We start from the raw sequence: 19720 nt of genomic DNA, 5'->3' as shown, positions 1-19720 counted from the left end.
ATGATTTCTAGTACACGTACAGGTGAAGTACTGTCTTCGGCAGTACGTCGTAATCAGGGCCATATGAGCGTCATCTGGGGAGCTTTTTCCCAGTTTCTACCCCAGAGATTCTATAGCCATACATACACTACGGGGGAGTAAAAGGCAGTAGGCATTTGTGTTTGGAAAAGGTCAAGTGCAGTCTGACGCACAGCCTTCTTGAGGGCCACTGTTCTTAGTGGAGGTATGTATGTCTGACAGCACTCATCCTCATAGGGAGCCACTTGGGATTGAAGGGGTGGGTTTATAACTAAGACTTATTTATGATATATAATTTTTTTTTAAAGATTTTATTTATTCATTTGACAGAGATAGAGACAGCCAGCGAGAGAGGGAACACAAGCAGGGGGAGTGGGAGAGGAAGAAGCAGGCTCATAGCGGAGGAGCCTGATGTGGGGCTCGATACCAGAACGCCGGGATCACACCCTGAGCTGAAGGCAGACGCTTAACGACTGAGCCACCCAGGCGCCCCTGATATATAATTTCTTAACTGATATAAGTTAATAGCACATATTAGAAAGCTAAACTGTAAATATACAATTATTACTGTTTTTTTAAGTAATTCCCATCATCAGTGGTCTCTTGTACTCAAAGACCTGATGCTTAACACTGGAGAAAAACTTTGTGATGACCTGTTTTTGCCAATCAGAGTAACCTTTTATTAAAGTGTCAGTCTTTTATTATCAAACTTGAGGCAGCGTGTTGAATGTGAAGATTAAAGATTAAAAATCCAGTCGGGGGCACCTGGCTGCCTCAGTCGGTACAGCCTGTGACTCTTTTTTTTTTTTTTTTAAGATTTTATTTATTTATTTGACAGAGATAGAAACAGCCAGCGAGAGAGGGAACACAAGCAGGGGGAGTGGGAGAGGAAGAAGCAGGCTCATAGCGGAGGAGCCTGATGTGGGGCTCGATCCCATAATGCCGGGATCATGCCCTGAGCCGAAGGCAGACGCTTAACGACTGCGCCACCCAGGCGCCCCCAGCCTGTGACTCTTGATCATGAGGTTGTAAGTTTAAGCCCCACGTTGGGTATAGGAAGTACTTTAAAATCTTAAAAAAAAACCGTGTTTCTTCTGTAGAATGGCAATCCAAATGCTGATAATGTCTGCTATAGGTTTAATGAACTACCTTATCTGATAAAGAAGGCTTCCCTTTCTTAGTGTTTTCCTTAAAGTGAGATGTAGAACTATCAGTTTTAATCTGAGGATGGGACCTGGGGTGGAGTGAGTATCCAAAGACAACCTGAGGAATGTTGTTGAGTCTAACTCCACAGACATGGATGCATTCAAATCCCTACTTTGTATAAGGCATTATTTACGTTATTCGGAAGTTTTTTCCAGAATAAGCTTACTTTTACTATGTCCACTCATAGGGCCTTATATCTCCTGATCACAAAAATGTCCCAAGTACACATCTTAATGTAGTTGAAAGTTACATATGGTTTAATAGTTAAGAGTTTTTATGAAGTATTGATGTTGATGCAATGGGATTTCAGAGACACAGAACATTGTAAAGTTGAAAGTTAATCTTTTTAGGTCAAGAGATGCACCTGGTCTCAACTATGGGTTAAAATTTTCAGAGAATTCCAGAATGAAAATGAAATGCCCAAGGAAGAGCATCAGCATTTAGATTGAGTAGTGGTAGCTTAGTTTGGAAGCCTCCTACCCTCAGAAGTTCGTCTCATGAAGCCTGTAATTTGGCTCTAGATTTGATGATAGTGAAGGGATAGTGACTAGGAGCCTAGAGATGACCTGGTGACTCAGTGGTACTGTGTGTACTCTATGTGTGTACTCTAATTTTCTCCTTCTCAGGGTTCTTTTCTGTTCTTTGATCAATTTAAGAACCTCTGGCCCTAGAGGCTTTAAAAGGGGAATAAAAGAAAAACAGCATTCTGAAAAGCCTGATGTTCTCATAACCACTGCCCACTACTTGCCCATCCTCCACTCTCCAAAGGGAAGGGGGAAAAAAGTCATGCTTTCTTCTTTTGGGCAGTATTAAGTTCCTTATCTGAATCCCAGATTCTCTCCTTTTCCTCTATGCAAATCTTAGTCATCTTCCCAAGTCTTACTGTCTTACTAATTCACTTTCATTCCTGAAATCCCATTTTCTGTCATTCATCTGGAATATAATTATGCATTGCCTTGTGATCTTATTTCATTTCACAACCTGTTACTCGTTTTTCATATTGTTGTCATTTACTTTTCTTTTCCCTTCCCAGCTAAATTCTAAATTCCTTGAAGCAGGGACCCAAGTTCTAAATGCTTTTCTGTACCCTCTACTACACTGAAGAAGCATAGTGTATGATGAATAACTGTGTTCTTCTGCAGAAATAGCTCACGTTCAACTTTTGCTAGTCACGTGATCAAATGTTATGTATAGTTAGCATTTGATGAGTACTCGACTAGTTAAAGGAATTTCCATGTTTAAGGAGTTCATATTTTAAGACTGAAGCACAAATATATTTACTCAACTGTTCATATATAATGAAATCCTAATACATTGCTTGTCTTCATTGCACTGGGTATAGTCAGTAGAAAGATATTAGCAATTTTTTAAAAACCCTGTTTTTAGAGGAAGATAGGTCTCATTGATAATCAAATCCAAATTGATTAGTCCAGAGGATAATGAAAGATAATGTTTAAAGGGTCATGGGTACTTTGTACTTAATATTGAGACATGTACTTCAGAGTTCCTGCATAAAGGTGAATCAAAGAAAATATATCAAAGAAAAATATGTTTCGGGGTCCCTGCCTGGCTGTCTCAGTCGGTGGAGCATGCAACTCTTGATCTCAGGGTTGTGGGTTCCAGCCCTCTGTTGAGTGTGGAGATTACATAAAAAAATAAAATCTTAAAAAAGTTTTTCAGATTTCATCGTGTATTGCTTGCCTTCTCAACAAATAAGTGCCTTTTGATGCATTTTGATCATAGAATTGGGGCTTATCATATAATAAACATCCTGGTGCAGATTTATGTTATTTATGGTTTAGATCTGTGTAAATCAGTAAATTGGATTCTGTTTAATTCAGGTTCACTTTGTGCTATGCATTATGCCTTTGCCTTGCCTTTACTGAACTCAAAATTTAGGATAGGTTGATGTATAATAGTATAAAATTCAGGACCTCCATTATATTAGTATCATAACTGTAAACATAAATAGGATATTATTTTTGAAAACCAGCAAACAGGTATATTTAGGATTATGTTATAATGAAATATAGTGTATATATAATTTACTAGGCAACATAATGTGACACTATATATAAATGATTCTCATAGTTACTTAATGACAGACTCTTAGGACATTTGTTTTACCAGTAGTTCATGAATTTTTGTCCAGCATAATTAAATATTTGCTTTTTTTTTTTGATCTAGGGTGTGAGTAGAGGCCGGGGTGGAGAGGGAGAGGGGGAGAGAGAAAATCTTAAGCAGGCTCCACACCCAGCACGGAGCTCGATGTGGTGCTTGATCTAATGACGGTGAGATCATGACCTGAGCAGAAAACAAGAGTTGGATGCTTAACCGACTGAGCCACTAAAATGCCCCTAAATATTTGCTTTTAATTATGTATTTAATTATATTAATGAATTTTTAACCAATGTCTTATTTTTTCAAAGGAAACACAACCTATTTGTGGGAGTTTCTTTTAGATCTACTTCAAGATAAAAATACCTGTCCTCGGTATATTAAGTGGACTCAGAGAGAAAAAGGCATATTTAAACTTGTGGATTCAAAGGCTGTCTCTAAACTTTGGGGAAAGCATAAGAACAAGCCAGATATGAACTATGAAACTATGGGACGAGCTCTGAGGTAGGAACAGAAGAGAATGAATTTTCAAATAAAACCTACATACCTCTGTATTGTCTATTAGTTGTTCACAGACAAGCTCTAAAAACCCCTTTTTGTAACTTTTAATTTGGGGGGATATTCTAGAGGAGTTTCTTAGGTTTGGAGGTAGATGGAAAGAAAGATTTTGGTCTAGATATCTAAAAACTGGACAACCATTTTTGCAGAAAAATGTGATTTTGCACTTCCTTAATAGAAGTTGAAGACCTTTAAGGAAATTAAACCCAAATGAAATAGTTTCTAAATAATTTCTTTTTTTTATTTATTTTTTATTATTTATTTATTTTTTAAAGATTTTATTTATTTGACAGAGATAGAGACAGCCAGCGAGAGAGGGAACACAAGCAGGGGGAGTGGGAGAGGAAGAAGCAGGCTCCCAGCGGAGGAGCCAGATGTGGGACTCGATCCCGGAACGCCGGGATCACGCCCTGAGCCGAAGGCAGACGCTTTAACGACTGCGCTACCCAGGCGCCCCCCAAATGAAATAGTTTCTAATACAGCTTTTTAGTTCCTATGAATTTGTTATAATGGATTTATCTTAATATGAAATTTCTTAATTTTGTGAGTTTGAGAAACCCACAAAACTTTGCAGTGTACATGGCTTCTTCTAATTAGGGGTGTTTGTAAATGGACACATAGTTTATATGACAGTATTCACATATCCCAGATTTATCTCCACTAAGCACAGCTTAAGTGATTTTTCTCCATAACGTCAGATTGTTTTTTATAACCTGTATAAATCACAGCTGAATTTTTACTGATGCCATAAGATACAGTAAAATATTTGGTATTTAGGTTGAATTACTTCCTTTAAGAAAGAGAACTTAGCTATTTTATAAACCTAAAGGTTCAAGGACCTGTGGCACCAGGTTCCAACTTCATTCCTATCCAAATTCTTAGCCTTTTAAACAGTCCCCAGCCAGTAAGAGCTCCTTCTCATCTCTAACAGGAATAAGTGAATGTTTCTGTTAGTATCCATTCTACATGGCCTTTTTGGGGGGCAAAAAATGTAATACACTTGATTCATTTAGTACTGTTTCCATTACAGATACTATTACCAAAGGGGTATTCTTGCAAAGGTTGAAGGACAGAGGCTTGTATATCAGTTCAAGGATATGCCCAAAAACATAGTGGTCATAGATGACGACAAAAGTGAAACTTGTAATGAAGATTTAACAGCAGCTGCTGATGAAAAATCATTAGAACGAGTGTCACTGTCTGCAGAGAGTCTCCTGAAAGCAGCAGCCTCTGTTCGTGGTGGAAAAAACTCATCTCTGAACTGCTCCAGGGCAGAGAAGGGTGTAGCTAGAGTTGTGAACATCACTTCCCCTGGTCATGATACTCCATCCAGGTCTCCTACTACTACCACATCTGTGTCAGCAACAGCAGCTCCAAGGTCAGTGAAGGAAACCACTACTTGTGTTTACTTATTAGAAAGTTCTTTAGCAAAAATGAAAGGTCCGTTTTTTAATGGTGGCAGCCTAAGAATCCACTGTCATCCAGACTTTGAAAGGTACTTGGTCTTTTAAATGTATTTTATTTGTTATTGTTAACAGTAAAGGTCTCAACTAACCTGAATTGGTTTTTTTATGGTTTTATAGATGGAACAATGTGAGCATTTGTTTTTAAAATCTGTTTCATGATATTTCATATTCTAAATTGTCAGTACACCTGTAAAATTTGGGAGCATTAGTTTTGTACATTATGGGTTTGCATTCATCTTTTTGCTCAAGAAACCTATTGTCTAATTTAACATTAAATCAACTGTTTTGAATCTACCAGGACAGTTCGTGTGGCAATGCAAGTACCTGTTGTAATGACATCATTGGGTCAGAAAATCTCGACCGTGGCAGTTCAGTCAGTTAATGCAGGTGCACCATTAATAACCAGCACTAGTCCAACAACAGCAACCTCTCCAAAGGTAGTTATTCAGACAATCCCTACTGTGATGCCAGCCTCTTCTGAAAATGGAGACAAAATCACCATGCAGCCTGCCAAAATTATCACCATCCCAGCTACACAACTTGCACAGTGTCAACTGCAGACAAAGTCAAATCTGACTGGATCAGGAAGCATTAACATTGTTGGCACCCCGCTGGCCGTGAGAGCACTTACCCCCGTTTCAATAGCCCACGGTACACCTGTCATGAGACTCTCAGTGCCTACCCAGCAGGCATCTGGCCAGACTCCTCCGCGAGTTATCAGTGCGGTCATAAAAGGGCCAGAGGTAAAGTCGGAAGCCGTGGCAAAAAAGCAGGAACATGACGTGAAAACTTTGCAGCTGGTACAAGAAGAAAAACCAGCAGATGGAAATAAGACAGTGACCCACGTAGTGGTTGTCAGTGCGCCTTCAGCTATTGCCCTTCCTGTAACTATGAAAACGGAAGGACTAGTGACATGTGAGAAATGAACAGCAGCTCTACCGTGGATGTGACTGTTAGTGAGAGTACTAACATAAATATTTGCAAGGGAGGTCATCAAGAAGTCAAAAGAAGACTTTAAAACATTTTTAATGCATATAAGGAAACAATCAGACTTACTGGAAATAAATTACCTATCCCATGTTTCAGTGGGAAATGAACTACATACGGAGATGCTGACAGAAAACTGCCTCTTACAGGACGAAACAGCTGAACCCGTCAATAAGGAAAAGGACTGAAAGGGACCAAGCAACTCACTACAATATCAAGTTACACTAAGACTTGGAACACTAACATTCTGTAAGAGGTCATATAGTTTTCAGTGGGGAGGGGCTGGGATGGGTGATCTCATTGTTACATATAGCAATTTTTGATGCATTTTATATGCATACCAGCAATTATTACTGTGTTCACACAGAACTCACTTAACTGGTGCTATGTGAAGACTGCTAATATAGGTATTTTAGAATGTGAATTGAAAATGGATCCAAAAGCTTTTCAGAAAGAGGATAGCAAAAAAGATCTAGTGCGATTTTTTTTTATATCATATAGCTTAAGCGGATTTAAAACAAAGGCCTTAGACTAATTTTCAGTTTTCTTTATTGAAATAAGCTAATGGCTTGTTTGTGTAAAGCTTTTTTATTAAAAGAAAAATTTTAAAAATCTTGTACCTAGCACAGTATTGTTATAGAATTTACATGTAACATTTTATATGGTAGTTTAAGTCTGTCAGTTTCTTAATTGTGGACAAATTAACAGTTGGCTCTGGCCTTTGGCTGTAACCTGCCTGTGTCACTCACTTAACCCTGCCATCTGTGCAGACATAGCAGTTTCAGTTCCACTGTCACTTGGAAGTTCAGGCTCAGCATGAATTTTTGTCAGGTAGCTCTAATACCTGGTGTTTTTGTTTGTTTTTTTTCCTTCCTTCCTTCCTTTTTTTTTTTTTTTTTTTGTTGAAGTTTAAGAGGGAAAGTACCAGTGTTCAGATTTGAACTATAATAGTTTGTATATTCAACATTTGAAGTATATTCTATTTTGTTGTACTCTTGTTTCAAAGTGTATTCAAGTAGGTTTTCTGAAATATAGAAATGAAATTTATGTTGTGTTTTGGTCTCTGGTGATATTTATAACAATATTCAAAAGCTAGTATAGAGACACTGTTTTAGTGAAGTATACAAGTCTTATTTCTCCTTCCCAACTACTGTGTGAAGAAATTTTCCTTCTGTTTGTTCCATTACATTAATATTTGGCAAATACCTGCATGTTGCCACTTATTTTCTAATTACTATCATGTTCTGCTTACCACGAGTTTACTGTTTTAATGTTGGCCACACAATTTATATTTCAAATCAGACCAGTTACTTCTCAAACAGACCTTCTGAGGGTTAAGATGATTAAGTAATACTCTAGCCCTTTTACAAACTAGGAAATGGAGGTACCAGAGGGATTACATGAATTTCCTAATTTCACACCAAATCAGGTCCTGTGACCCCACATCTTAATGCTCTTTCTACTACAAAGAAAAGTTGTCTATTTTTACATCTTTTAGAAATTTAAATAAACTGATACTTAATGTTTTGAGGCCTTCAGTTGTGCATCCGATCAGATACTACTTAGGTCGACAAAGAGTTTTATAACCGCTCCCTTTGTAATCGTTTATCTTTTCCACAAACATACCTGATGGTACTTCTTAATAAAAGCTCAGAAACACTCGATTCTTATCCCATTTGGGAATTAAGCTCAAATTCTACCTACTTTTAAGACATTTCCTAAATATTTCCATTTTCTTTGACACTTAATTGTATTGTCTTTTTTGCACTATAGTTTCATTTCTTTAGTCATACTCCATGATATTTTTGGAGGGCAAAAAATACCCAAACGCTGAGCTTATTAGACACTCAGACACGTGTTGGTTTTGGTAACATATCTGCTAAGAATCTAAGTCATATGCCATGGAGGACAGCTAGAGAGACTTAAATTTTGAGTGAATACCCCCCCCCCCCCAGTATATTAGTTGTTTCGAACTGGGTTAAGTCAGAACTACCTAGCTTATCTCCACCACTCTACCTAGACATTTTTTTTTTGTCTCTTTCAGAATAAGTACACCTAAGGTCTAGATTTGGAAACAGATGTAGACAGTATATCCCAATCAGAGTGTTTCTGATTAAAATTATCAGTGGTATGGCTTTTAATCTCAACCCTTCCAAATTGCAAACCACTGTGTCTGGTATATTGAAGAACCTTATAATGGCTTGATGCCACTATGTATTCCAGTTTCACTAAGGCTTTTGAACAATAATCAGCAGTCTGTCCCCTTATTCCTTAGGTCTTTTTCCAGCAATAATTCCAGCCTTACTACCCTGCTTAACCACATGACCAGTATACCTCTTTATAGAGAACATGGAGGTGATGAGCTGTGAACTCCATTTCTGGACCCTTTGCTTTAAGAGCCTCTACTGACTCTGGCGTCCGTTCTTACCATCTGTTACAGGAAGGAGGCAGCTGTGCCTTCCTCCTCTACTCCGCCTTCCTCTCCTTTCATACCTTCTTGGTCCCCTTGTTCCAACAAGTCTACAGCCTATTGCTCTCCCTTCAGTAGCTGAATTCTGGCTTAAGAGAAACAGTTCTCATTGAGGTCCAACAATCCAGTAGTAAAATGAAATAGACACTTCATTTTTTCATGTGGTCTTGTGCCTCAGCCTACTTGTTTTCCATGACATCCTTCTTCTGATTTACTTCCTGCCTGACCAGTCATCTTAGTCTGCTTTGCTCTCCTTCAGTTTCCTATTTAATGTTAATACTTAGCAAGATTCTGTCTATAGGTCTCTTTCCTTATCTTCAGAGTAGGTATACGAATTAAATGAGTTAACGTGTTAAGGATTTAGAACCAGTGCCTGGTATAGCAAGCACTCTGTTAAAGTGTTTACTATTACGATCTCACTTCAACTTAATGGTTAAGATAATTTCATCCATGCCTGTGGTTTTTTTCTACCAAATGTGTTCTAGCCTAGAGTTTTAAGACTCAGGTGGGTTTATCTAATTACAATTTCCTGATTTCCTCCGGAATGTCCTGTTGAACTCTGTTCTAAAATCTGTTTACTGAGCTAAGCTCAGTAAGTGACATTACCAGCAGTCCATTACTCATGCCAGAAGAGACCATTCTAGACACCTCACTTCCTACCTCCTCATTCACCAAATCCCATTGATACTACCTTTTAAGCAGCTTCTTTTCCCATCCTCCCAACCTTTACTGCTTGTCTCACCAAGCCTTCCTCTACTCGTATTTCTTTCTTGTGCTACAAGTTGAGAGCATTGTAAAATGCAAATTTCATCACTCCCTTGAAATTGCTGTAAATTCTTCAATGGTGGGGCGCCTGGGTGGCTCAGTCGGTTAAACGTCTGCCTTCGTCTCAGGTCATGATCCCAGGGTCCTGGGATTGAGCCCTGCATCAGGCTCCCCACTCAGCAGAGGGTCTGCTTCTCCCTTTCTCTTTCCCTCTGCCTCTCCCCCTGCATATGTCCCCCCAAATAAAATCTTTTAAAGAATAAATTCAATGGACTCTCTTCCTAACAACATAAAAGTTAAGAGTATAACATTTAAGTCCATTTATCTGGCCTCTGCCTACCTTCCCAAGCCTTACTCTCTTGCTACTCTTTTAGTGAATCCTGGGCTTCAGACATTCCAGGCACCCATACCTCACTGGGCCATTCCACAGATGGCCACTTTCTAGACGAATGTGCTTTCACCTAGATATGAGTTCACTTTATTTACTTAGAAGGGACACACATCAAAATAAAAATTTCTGAAAATAGGCTTGGAAACCACCCAGGTTGGGTGGTGGTCCACTTTGAATTGAGTCTAAAGACTGAAAAATATAAAGTACGTGAAGACAAGGGTTAGGACAGAAGAAAAGGAATCAGCAGATTCACAGAGAATTACCAGGACGAATGAGGTTCTAGATGTGGGCAGTGCTACCCAGCGCAGCAGGAAGGGCTAAGCAAGTAAGGCTACAGAAAAGGCCAGAGATTGTTGATACAGTGAAAATAAAAGGGCAATTCCAGCAGAGGGGTGGCCTTGAGGACAGAATGTCTGGGATGGGGCACCTGGTGCATTGCCAGTGGCTTGCCTCGGACACCTTGCAGTAATTCCCTATGGAGAAGGCATCTCTGATCGCTGTATGTCAGGCACGTGTAATAAGTAATCAGCTAAACTTCTACACAAAGAACATTCTGGCTTTGGGGTTATTTTCAAAGTATCCTTTGCTCCTTTTATTTGAAATCACCTGGCCTACTCTTGAGGGTAGCCATTGTTTTGGGGAGGCAAGAATAAGAACCCTGCTTTAGTTCCATAGCCATCACTGCAATTTCTGTATTACAGCTTTTACCAATTCACAATACAAGCCCTCCGTGGTTGTTAACTTAGCTGTACTTCAGCCTGTTACAATCATGTCCTCCATAATTAAAATCGATAGTATTCTGTAGGAAGTCAGTATACAGTGATGGCCGTCCTAATGAGAAGGAGGTTACTACGCACCCTTTGCAAGTCTGATTTGCCTATCTGCACCACCCCTCCAGGGCTTTGAAAACTCAAGTGCAGCAGGCAGACGGATTTGATTTTCATCTACCTCACTTCTACGCAACCAACTATTTTTGAACACGGAAGCTCAGGACTTAACAACATATCACAACTTCTAAAGTGAGAACTTACAAACAGGACATGACTGTTTAATGCAAAATACTCCAAGGGCGCCTGGGGGGCTCAGTCGGCTAACCATCTGACTTGGTTTCGGCTCAGGTCATGATCTCAGGGTTGTGGGATTGAGCCCGGTGTCCAGCTCCATGCTTGGTGTGGAGTCTGCTCGAGATTCTCTCTCCCTCTCCTCTGCCTCTCCTGCTCGTGCCCCTTCAAATAAATAAATCTCTAAAAAATAATCCATATCAAAAGACTGAACTGTAAATAGGCATAAACCAACAGTTGTCATCTTCTCCCACGATGTTGTTTCTTCCCATCCTGTTGTAGTAACATCTGAGAAAATGTCTATTTTAGAAGACTTTCTTTGATGAAGTGATACCATCACTGTTGTAACGGGAAATACATTTTACATAATCTGCAAATTATTTGATTCACTGTAACACAATGGTAATTTTGCTGCCCATTAGAATCACCTGGGAAGATTTAGAAATCCTGTTGCCCAGGTCACACTCCACACCGATCAGATTACAACGTATGGGAGTGGGAGCCAGGCATCAGTATTTTTTAAATATCTCTAGGAGATTTCATTGTTGCTGCCAAGGTTGGGAACCACACTGCCATACAGATACAATCAAGAATAAAGGAAAGCTTTATGTCCAAAGATCTGTGTCCTAACATAGGCTTTTCTAAAATGTTCAGTGGGAAAAGGTAGTTTGAGATACACCTTTTGAGTATTAAAACAGGTTTTTGAAAAGCCTACATACTGTAAGTTTCATAACTCTGAAATCTCTCGTATTTAACATCTAGGATGAAAGAGTCTGAGAAACAGTACAGCGTGTTCATGTGCCTTGTCCCTTTATGAAATTGTTTTGGGAAGCTATATACTAATGCCAACAATGCTACCATTGTTCTGAATACTTTTGAATTGCTTCCTGGAGCAATGCCTAAAATTTAAAACATAATAATAGAGGCAAGTTTTCTGCTGAGGAAGGTTTTCGTTTTAGAAATAGCCAAGTCATGGGGCACCTGGGTGGCTCAGTCGTTAAGCGTCTGCCTTCGGCTCAGGCAGTGATCCCGGATCCCTAGGATCGAGCCCCACATCAGGTTCCCAGGTTCCTCCGCTGGGAGCCTGCTAGTTCCTCTCCCACTCCCCCTGCTTGTGTTCCCTCTCTCAAATAAATAAATAGATAGATAAATAAATAAAATCTTAAAAAAAAATAGCCAAGTCACTTGAGGTTAATAAACTGATGTGAATCAAGCTAGGTAACACCACATTTGGTTCAAAATGAGACGCGGCTACTAAACTCACACTGGTTTTGAGACCTTCATAAAACTGGATATGGAAGCAATTCAAAAAAATTGCAAAAATATTTTTGAGCTGTGGCAGCAGAAACTCAAATTGTGTTGAAGTGCCTCAGTTTAATGTTTTCAAGAAACTTTAGAGATCTTCTGATCTATCACCTGTATTAGAAACTAAGGGTCAGGAAAAAATGGACTCTTCAGTCTCAGTTCAGCTGGTCAGTGGCAGACCTAAAAACAGAACTCCCCCTCTGCCTCCCAATTTAGTTTTAGCCTCGATCTACATTCCCTCCCATCTGGCAAAAAAGGCAGGGGCGGGGTTAGTTTAGGAGTAAGTCTAGCCTATCATGTAATGGTCCTTAACTTTCTCACAAAATCTTACAATGTTGCAGAATTTTGCTGTGTGTTCTCTTCAGGTTCACCAATCTATGGAAACCAGAATGAGATGTTGGATACACTTCCTGTGCCCAGTCTTCCATTAGCCTTCTTGACTGGGGTTTCTCCACATTATAGGTAACATTACAGAAAATAGATCTGTAACCCTTTTTGACATTCTTGTATACAAACTGTCTCCATCTAGATGCCTAAATCTATTTAATGTAGCAAGATAATTTATACTCTGCTTTATTACCAAAGGAATTTAAGATAGTTTACAAAATCTAAGAATAAGTCAAAGTCAAAAAAATAAAAAAGGTAAAAGGATGAAAGCATACAGAGCACATACTGTTACAACTTCGTGAAGTGTCACCCAGTAATTCAAATTCAGCTATAAGGTCTGGTTTGAATGTCTCAGAAGCCAAAGCAAAAAAGTTAAGTTGATCAGTAATGAGATTCATAGAATCCAGTTTACCAGCTGCTTAGAAGCGACAAAGCTTGTCCTAGCATTCTGTCAAGAGGAATGGCTATGTCCACATGTCTAATCTTAGGTGAATGTCTTCTTAGACGTGAGCTTTCCACAGAAATCTAGGGAACAAGGGCCTGGAATTATGAGTATTCTGTTTCATCACACAGAGGCAGTAATTTTTACTTTACCAAAGTAGGGTTGACATCCCTCTCATGAAATTAAAGAACCAGGTCACCTACAACCTCACATATGCTTGGAAGAACAATTAGGGGAAAAATCTTGCCATTCTATCAGTCCCTCACCTATTTGGGGCTTAATTTTCTATTAACCCTATTTGTTCTGCATTTTCAAATTGAAAGATGATTATTCTTGCAATAGTAAGAGTGGGTTGTTACAACATCCACGAATACCGGAAGACATCCAGTACAATGCCCTTCCCTTTCTTGCTGTGAACTTTCGAGGCAAGGTGCAGTGACTTCTGTGTATATTTTACAGTATTATTTTACAAACGTCTCACAAATCTACGGGGGTTGACAGGGCAGGTGCGAAGCGTTCCTCTGTGGACGGGAGAACCGAGGCCCTAGAGGTGGAGCAACTTGTTCAGACCACGCTGGTCAGAGCTGTCTTCACTTAGAGCCCGAGCCCCTCTATCTTTGTTTTCCCTCCCCTTGTTTTAGAAGCCCGAGCTCCAATCCTCCCACTCTGGTACTAGCCCCTCTGGATGAAAGCTTGCCTGTGCCATATTTTATACGTGTCATTAAAAAAGCTCTTCCTGCAAGAACATTCATTTTTTGGATGCCGTTCCTTTTCTAAAATTGAAATCAATTAGGATTATGAGCATGTGTTTTTATCTCTTTTTAGAATTTATATCTTGGATATAAACTAACTCAAGCCAAAAACACATTATCTAATTATATGCAACATTCCCTTCACTATTATAAAATCTTGGATGTTTTAAAAAATGGCTCCAATACAGAGTATTTGCATCAACTTCTTCCTCTAGTTTGAAACACTACTGGAGTAACTGTTCTTACTGCTTCCTTCTAAAAAGAAGTATGCAAACAGTAATAGATGTTCTGCTTTTCAACTATTTTACTGTATCAGAGAACAGATCTCTTTCAGCCACAATTTGGCCTCCGAATCTTGCTTCTGTTCTGTACTGCAATGTACTACAAAGTATTTGCCTTATGTGTTTGGCCATTTCTCATTGACCAGATCTCTTCCTCCCCCACATATCACTTTTGTCTCCAACTGTACTCACTCAAGGCCGAGGGAGCATGTTGGTGGGGAAAGAAGCAAGTACCCTGGAGTCAAGACACCTAGGTCTGAAGACTGGCTCTCCTACTATTAGCTGTCACTTTGGTCAAATGATTTGATGGTTTACACCCCATTTTAAACTAAGAGTAGCTGTTGAGGGGCGCCTGGGTGGCACAGCGGTTAAGCGTCTGCCTTCGGCTCAGGGCGTGATCCCGGTGTTGTGGGATCGAGCCCCACATCAGGCTCCTCCGCTAGGAGCCTGCTTCTTCCTCTCCCACTCCCCCTGCTTGTGTTCCCTCTCTCGCTGGCTGTCTCTATCTCTGTCGAATAAATAAATAAAATCTTAAAAAAAAAAAAAAGAGTAGCTGTTGAAAAATTAATTCAGAGTAGTTGAAAGATCGTATTGAAAGCTCTTCGAGCCAAAGGTAAGGAACTCAAATGGTAGTTTCTTCCTATGTATACACATTTATCCTTTGCTTAATTAATGAAGTGGTAATCCTATTCCTTTCACCTTGTAGAAGGGAATTGCTGAAATAATGGCATGGAGGAAGAAAAAAAAAAATCCACTGCCTCTCTCATTCTCTCTTCCAATATGCACAATTTACCTACTAAGACTCTTATTATGACCACAATTAAAATACACGATACAAAAGGAAAAGCTGAACCAAAAGGCACAGGGGGATGGAATAAGAGAAATTCATTAAATGGAACATGCCTAAAAATTTAGAATACAGATTTGTTACTTACCACTCTGCTTCTGGTTACTCCGACAGTCCATAAGGCAAAGGTGTCTACAAAGACTTAAAAGGAAAAATAAAATATGAAGTACAATCTGACAAGATTTAATATATTACTAAAAATATTACATAAAATGCTCACCTAATTCCATTTTAAATAAAGACAAATATAAAACCATCAATCAGATAACTCCAAAGGAAAACTCATAAACAGATTTCCATTAGAATTTCCCCATTTCCTTAATTTATAGGCACATTACAATCCAGTTTTGCTCATTAGCATTCCCAGCCACCCCAATCTGACCCTCAACCCATATGGCCTGTTAATTCATACACTGGTGGGCAACAGTTGAAATTCAAACATTATTTTGGCTTTCATTCTCAGCTGGATTTGCTCTCTTTAGGCTGTCGTGGTAGTTTCTTCAGGTCGGTGTACTTTGGGGTACGCAAAGAATATTTAATGCCTGTATTAATCAGTATTTGGTTTCTCAACAGCATATGATTATCATGCTAAGATTTGAACAAAATGACAGTTGGTACAGATGTTCTTCCTGCTTGCCATTCCTTCCAGGAACCCCCTTGACTTTGTCTATACAATGTACTGAAAACTTCATTTGTTTCAAAGTAGTTCCAATGCAGAGTATCTGGGTGAACCATTTTGGGGAACTCCCACCGTGATGCCTAGAGATATTACGTAAGCACAGCATCGATGCCTTCAATGTGCAGCTACAGATCCTCCTTTGTCCGCTTAAAAAATGAAGGTCTGTGTGTAAATGGATACTCTGGGTCACCATGTTAACAGTATTAAAAGATCAAATCTACTCGCAGATTCTTTTTGGACTAAAAAGACAAGATATTAAAATCACTAGCTTTAAAAGACCATTTATTATTCTTAAATATTTACAACTCATGGGTTAAAATATTTATCAATTTATTACCAATAGGTTATTTGTTGGGATTTTGCTTGAAAGGAGCTTCACTTGTTATCTTGTACCACTTTTATTTCTTATGGAAGAGAATTCCAGGTTATCTTCTAACTTTTTACATTCTTCTTTCTAGACATTTTGAAGTAACCACCTGGCTATCTTAGGAGAGTTCACGGACAGCCTCGTTAACAGGCTTTCTAGTTTCCCATCTCTGAAAAGAAGGCCCCACTTACTTCCTTAGCTCCTGCCACACAACAGTTCTTAAATAACCTAGCATGAAAAGCACAGTCCAATACAAATAGACATTGACTGACCTCAAATGTATACCACAGCATTCCAATGGAAAACAATAAATGCGTAACAGTGATTCAATAATGAAGACTGATTGGCCATGGAATCTCTTTTAAGAGAAACACAATAATGGGAATATGGAGCCATAGCAAGGATTACTTCTGAGGAAAGTATCATGGATTCCACTTAAATAAACAGAAAAGCCCGTCAGGCTAAATAGTCCCTTCGTACACTACTATTGTTAGACCCTAAATAAAAAGATCTCAGAGATTTAAGAAAATCACTATAAATTACTCTATAACTTATGTTTTGCATGGTTTTAAAACATTCACAATGCTCTAATTTAATCTTACATGAAAATATAAAAAAATAAATATTGCCATGCATATCCTGCTGACATTTTAAAAACCCACAAATAAATAACTTGAAATGCTACCTAGAAAAATTGCTCCTGTATACTTATTGTTAATTATGGAGGACTCAAGCAAGTCTATTTTTACATAGCATTCTTAAACTGAAAAAGCTACAAAACAAGCCTAAATTTTAATGCCCTTAAATGATCAAAATGTAATGCTAAGGGAAAGAAAAGAATTCAAGCCAAAACTGGAGTGCAAACACCTTTTTTGCTGTAGGTTTTAATGGAAAAGGTTTGTGGACTAATGGGATTCCTTCCCAAGGGCATGCTGGACATGGAAAATGATGTAAGAGAAACTGGGAATCCTTCCTCAAGCAACTTCTTATCCTATTTCAGTTTCCTGAAACATCCCTGGTTAAGACTCTTGTGATTAAAAAGACAGACAAGCATTTATAAACGTCCGTCAGGTTCCTCCTCACTGAAGCTGAAGTCACACACTAGAGACAGGTGGTCTGAAGGATAATTAAAAGACGGTAGCCGGTTGGGTCCAATCTGTTCCTCGGTGAGCAAATCGAGAGCTGACGTCACACGCAGAGCATGTTTAGAATACCAGATATAGTCCAGCGTGTGCCGGCACTCCCCCGAGGTCCGGATCTTCCAGGTGGTGTACGGGGGCTCGGACTGCCCGTCGGCGCTCAGCAGCTTGTAGGCACTGCTCAGGTTCAGGCTGGAGGAGGCGAAGTGTTTGTAGACCTCCTCTGTGGGCTCGGCATTGAAGTCCCCGCAGACAATAAGGGGGACCTTGGCTCCGTGGGTGATGTTCTGCAAGTTCTGGAGGAGGTCACAGCCTTGAGCCGAGCGAAATCGTTCCCAGCCAGGACGTGCTTTTAAGTGGGTGACAGCAATACAGAACTGTCGACTGGACTCCTTGCACTCCAGAGTTTGTGCGATGGCCACCTGATTGGTTTTCAACGTCATGGCCGTCAGCCGGATATTGGCACTGTTGACCAGCTTGAATCGGTTCTGGAGGAAAAACAAGGCACAGCCATCCGGTCCGTTGTTGTGCTCTACATCTAGACAAGGGGACCAGGGCTTGGGGAAAAACGTGCCTTGATAGCCCAATCTACTGAGGAGTGGCTGGAAGGTGTCAAAATAGTGGTCCACCTCTTGGAGGCACAATATATCGGGCTGGTAGGCTAGGATTTCTTCTAGGATGAGACATTTCCTTTCTTCCCACTTGAGTGCTTCCACAGGGCATTGTACAAAGTTGTCTTTTCCTTCTCCAAGAGCTGAAATAAAAAAGCCAGTCAGCTGTCACAGGTACTTAGAAGTCGTGGTTCTACAGCAGCTAAGTACCTGGAAGTCTCCCTCAGTTTGACACAACCCAAGACCCTCAGAACGCCTTCTCTAGTTCAGATGTTTTGGGTGTTTCTTCTCTGTCTAAACTGTACTAACCAACCAAACTGGGGCGCCTAGGTGGCTCAGTCGGGTAAGCGTGTGACTCTTGATTTTGGCTGAGATCATGATCTCAGGGTCGTGAGACTGAGCCCTACATTGGGCTCTGCTCTGAGTGTGGAGCCTGCTTCGGATTCTCTCTCCCTCTACCGCCCCCTCCATTATGTGTGCACACATACGTCCGCTCTCTGTGTCTCTCAAAAAAATCCCAAAACAAACAAAGCCTACCAAACTAAATAATCTCTTAATATCCAGATAAGGCAAGCAATTTATTATTCTTTCATATTAAAACTGTTTCATATGACTATAATCTAGGATGAAAAATCTAAAGTTTGAGTCTTAAACAGTGTTCTTTACAATCCCTGGGATAGAAACTATGTCAGATGAAACAAATGTATTTAACTTTATATGCTAACTTTTTAAAAAAGATTTTATTTATTTGAGAGAGAGATCACGAGTAGGGGGGAGGGGTGGAGGGGTAGAGCTTGGGTAGAGCCCAATGTGGGTCTCAATCCCAGGATCCTGGGAGCATGACCTGAGCCAAAAGCAGCCACTCAGCTGACTGAGCCACCCAGATGCCCATATGCTAACTTTTTTTTCCCCCCAAAGATTTTATTTGTTTATTTGACAGAGACAGAGAGAGACAGCGAGAGACGGAACACGAGCAGGGGGAGTGGGAGAGGAAGAAGCAGGCTTCCCGCCGAGCAGGGAGCCCGATACAGAGCTCGATCCCAGGACCCTGGGATCATGACCTGAGCTGAAGGCAGACGCTTAACGACTGAGCCACCCAGGCGCCCCAAACTTTATTTTTTTTTAAATAAGATTTTATTTTTAAGTAATCTCTACAACAAACATGGAGCCTGAACTCACAACCCCAAGATCAAGAGTCACATGCTCTACTGACTGAGCTGGCCAGGCATCCCATCTATACACTAATTTTAATACTTAGCTGTCATGAGCCATATGGAACTTATCTTAAACAGGCAGTTTTTCCTACTTGTGGACAAAGATCTGGGGAGGGGGGAATCTACGATTGAAAAGTCAGGGTATATGCCCTTCTTTAAAAATAGCTGCCTTTCTTTTTCTTAAAATTTTTCCACTGCTACATGAAAGGCAATACTACAGAGTTCACGGATTCATCTTTTTAATTCAGCAGACCTAGGAAAGGAGTCCTTTCTACCATAACAAAATAGTATCTTAATGAACAGAGAACTGAAGCAAAATCCCTTTGACCTCAAGTTATACAGATGCATATGGGTGGGAATCTGGCCTCAAGAATACCAGAACTCACCACCTCACCACCACCCACAGAGCCCCCATTCCCTGCAGAAAGTCCTACCTGTTACCCATTTGGCAGATTCTGTTTCTCCCTTACAAATGCTATGTTAGTGCTGTGGACTGAGAGTTGAAGGCAACAGAAAGTTTGAAGCTGATAAAAGACAGGGTCCTTTAAACATGGAAGGTAAGGTATAAATCTTGAGTGCTGGATTTATTTGTGAAAACTGGACGGCCTTCTTTCTTACCTTCCCCTTCTGGGAGCTCCCCGTGCTGCCCTAGTCAC

The 19720-nt window shown here is 39.9% G+C and overlaps 2 protein-coding genes across 23 annotated transcripts in view; one reads left to right on the top strand and one right to left on the bottom strand.

Annotated features, from left to right (window-relative positions):
• Nucleotides 1-7400, top strand: part of ELF2 (E74 like ETS transcription factor 2) — a 104011-nt gene extending 96611 nt beyond the window's left edge. For all 17 annotated transcript variants that reach the window (XM_087866449.1, XM_045798954.2, XM_045798955.2 and 14 more), the window contains 3 exons: nucleotides 3654-3846; nucleotides 4931-5278; nucleotides 5665-7400. In XM_087866449.1, coding sequence (XP_087722575.1) covers nucleotides 3654-3846; nucleotides 4931-5278; nucleotides 5665-6292 — 1169 coding nt within the window. In that variant the 3' untranslated portion in view covers nucleotides 6293-7400. The remainder of the gene's footprint in view (nucleotides 1-3653; nucleotides 3847-4930; nucleotides 5279-5664) is intronic.
• The window catches only part of NOCT (nocturnin), a 43267-nt gene continuing 24362 nt past the window's right edge, over nucleotides 816-19720 (bottom strand). For all 6 annotated transcript variants that reach the window (XM_045798967.2, XM_087866453.1, XM_087866454.1 and 3 more), the window contains one exon: nucleotides 816-17993. In XM_045798967.2, the coding sequence (XP_045654923.1) occupies nucleotides 17155-17993 (839 nt within the window). In that variant the 3' untranslated portion in view covers nucleotides 816-17154. The remainder of the gene's footprint in view (nucleotides 17994-19720) is intronic.

The sequence above is a fragment of the Ursus americanus genome, chromosome 13, assembly GCF_024610735.1.
Source record: "Ursus americanus isolate L20-20 chromosome 13, mUrsAme1.1.p, whole genome shotgun sequence".
NCBI classification, from domain to species: domain Eukaryota; kingdom Metazoa; phylum Chordata; class Mammalia; order Carnivora; family Ursidae; genus Ursus; species Ursus americanus.
This window is presented reverse-complemented; position numbering and strand designations above follow the sequence as displayed.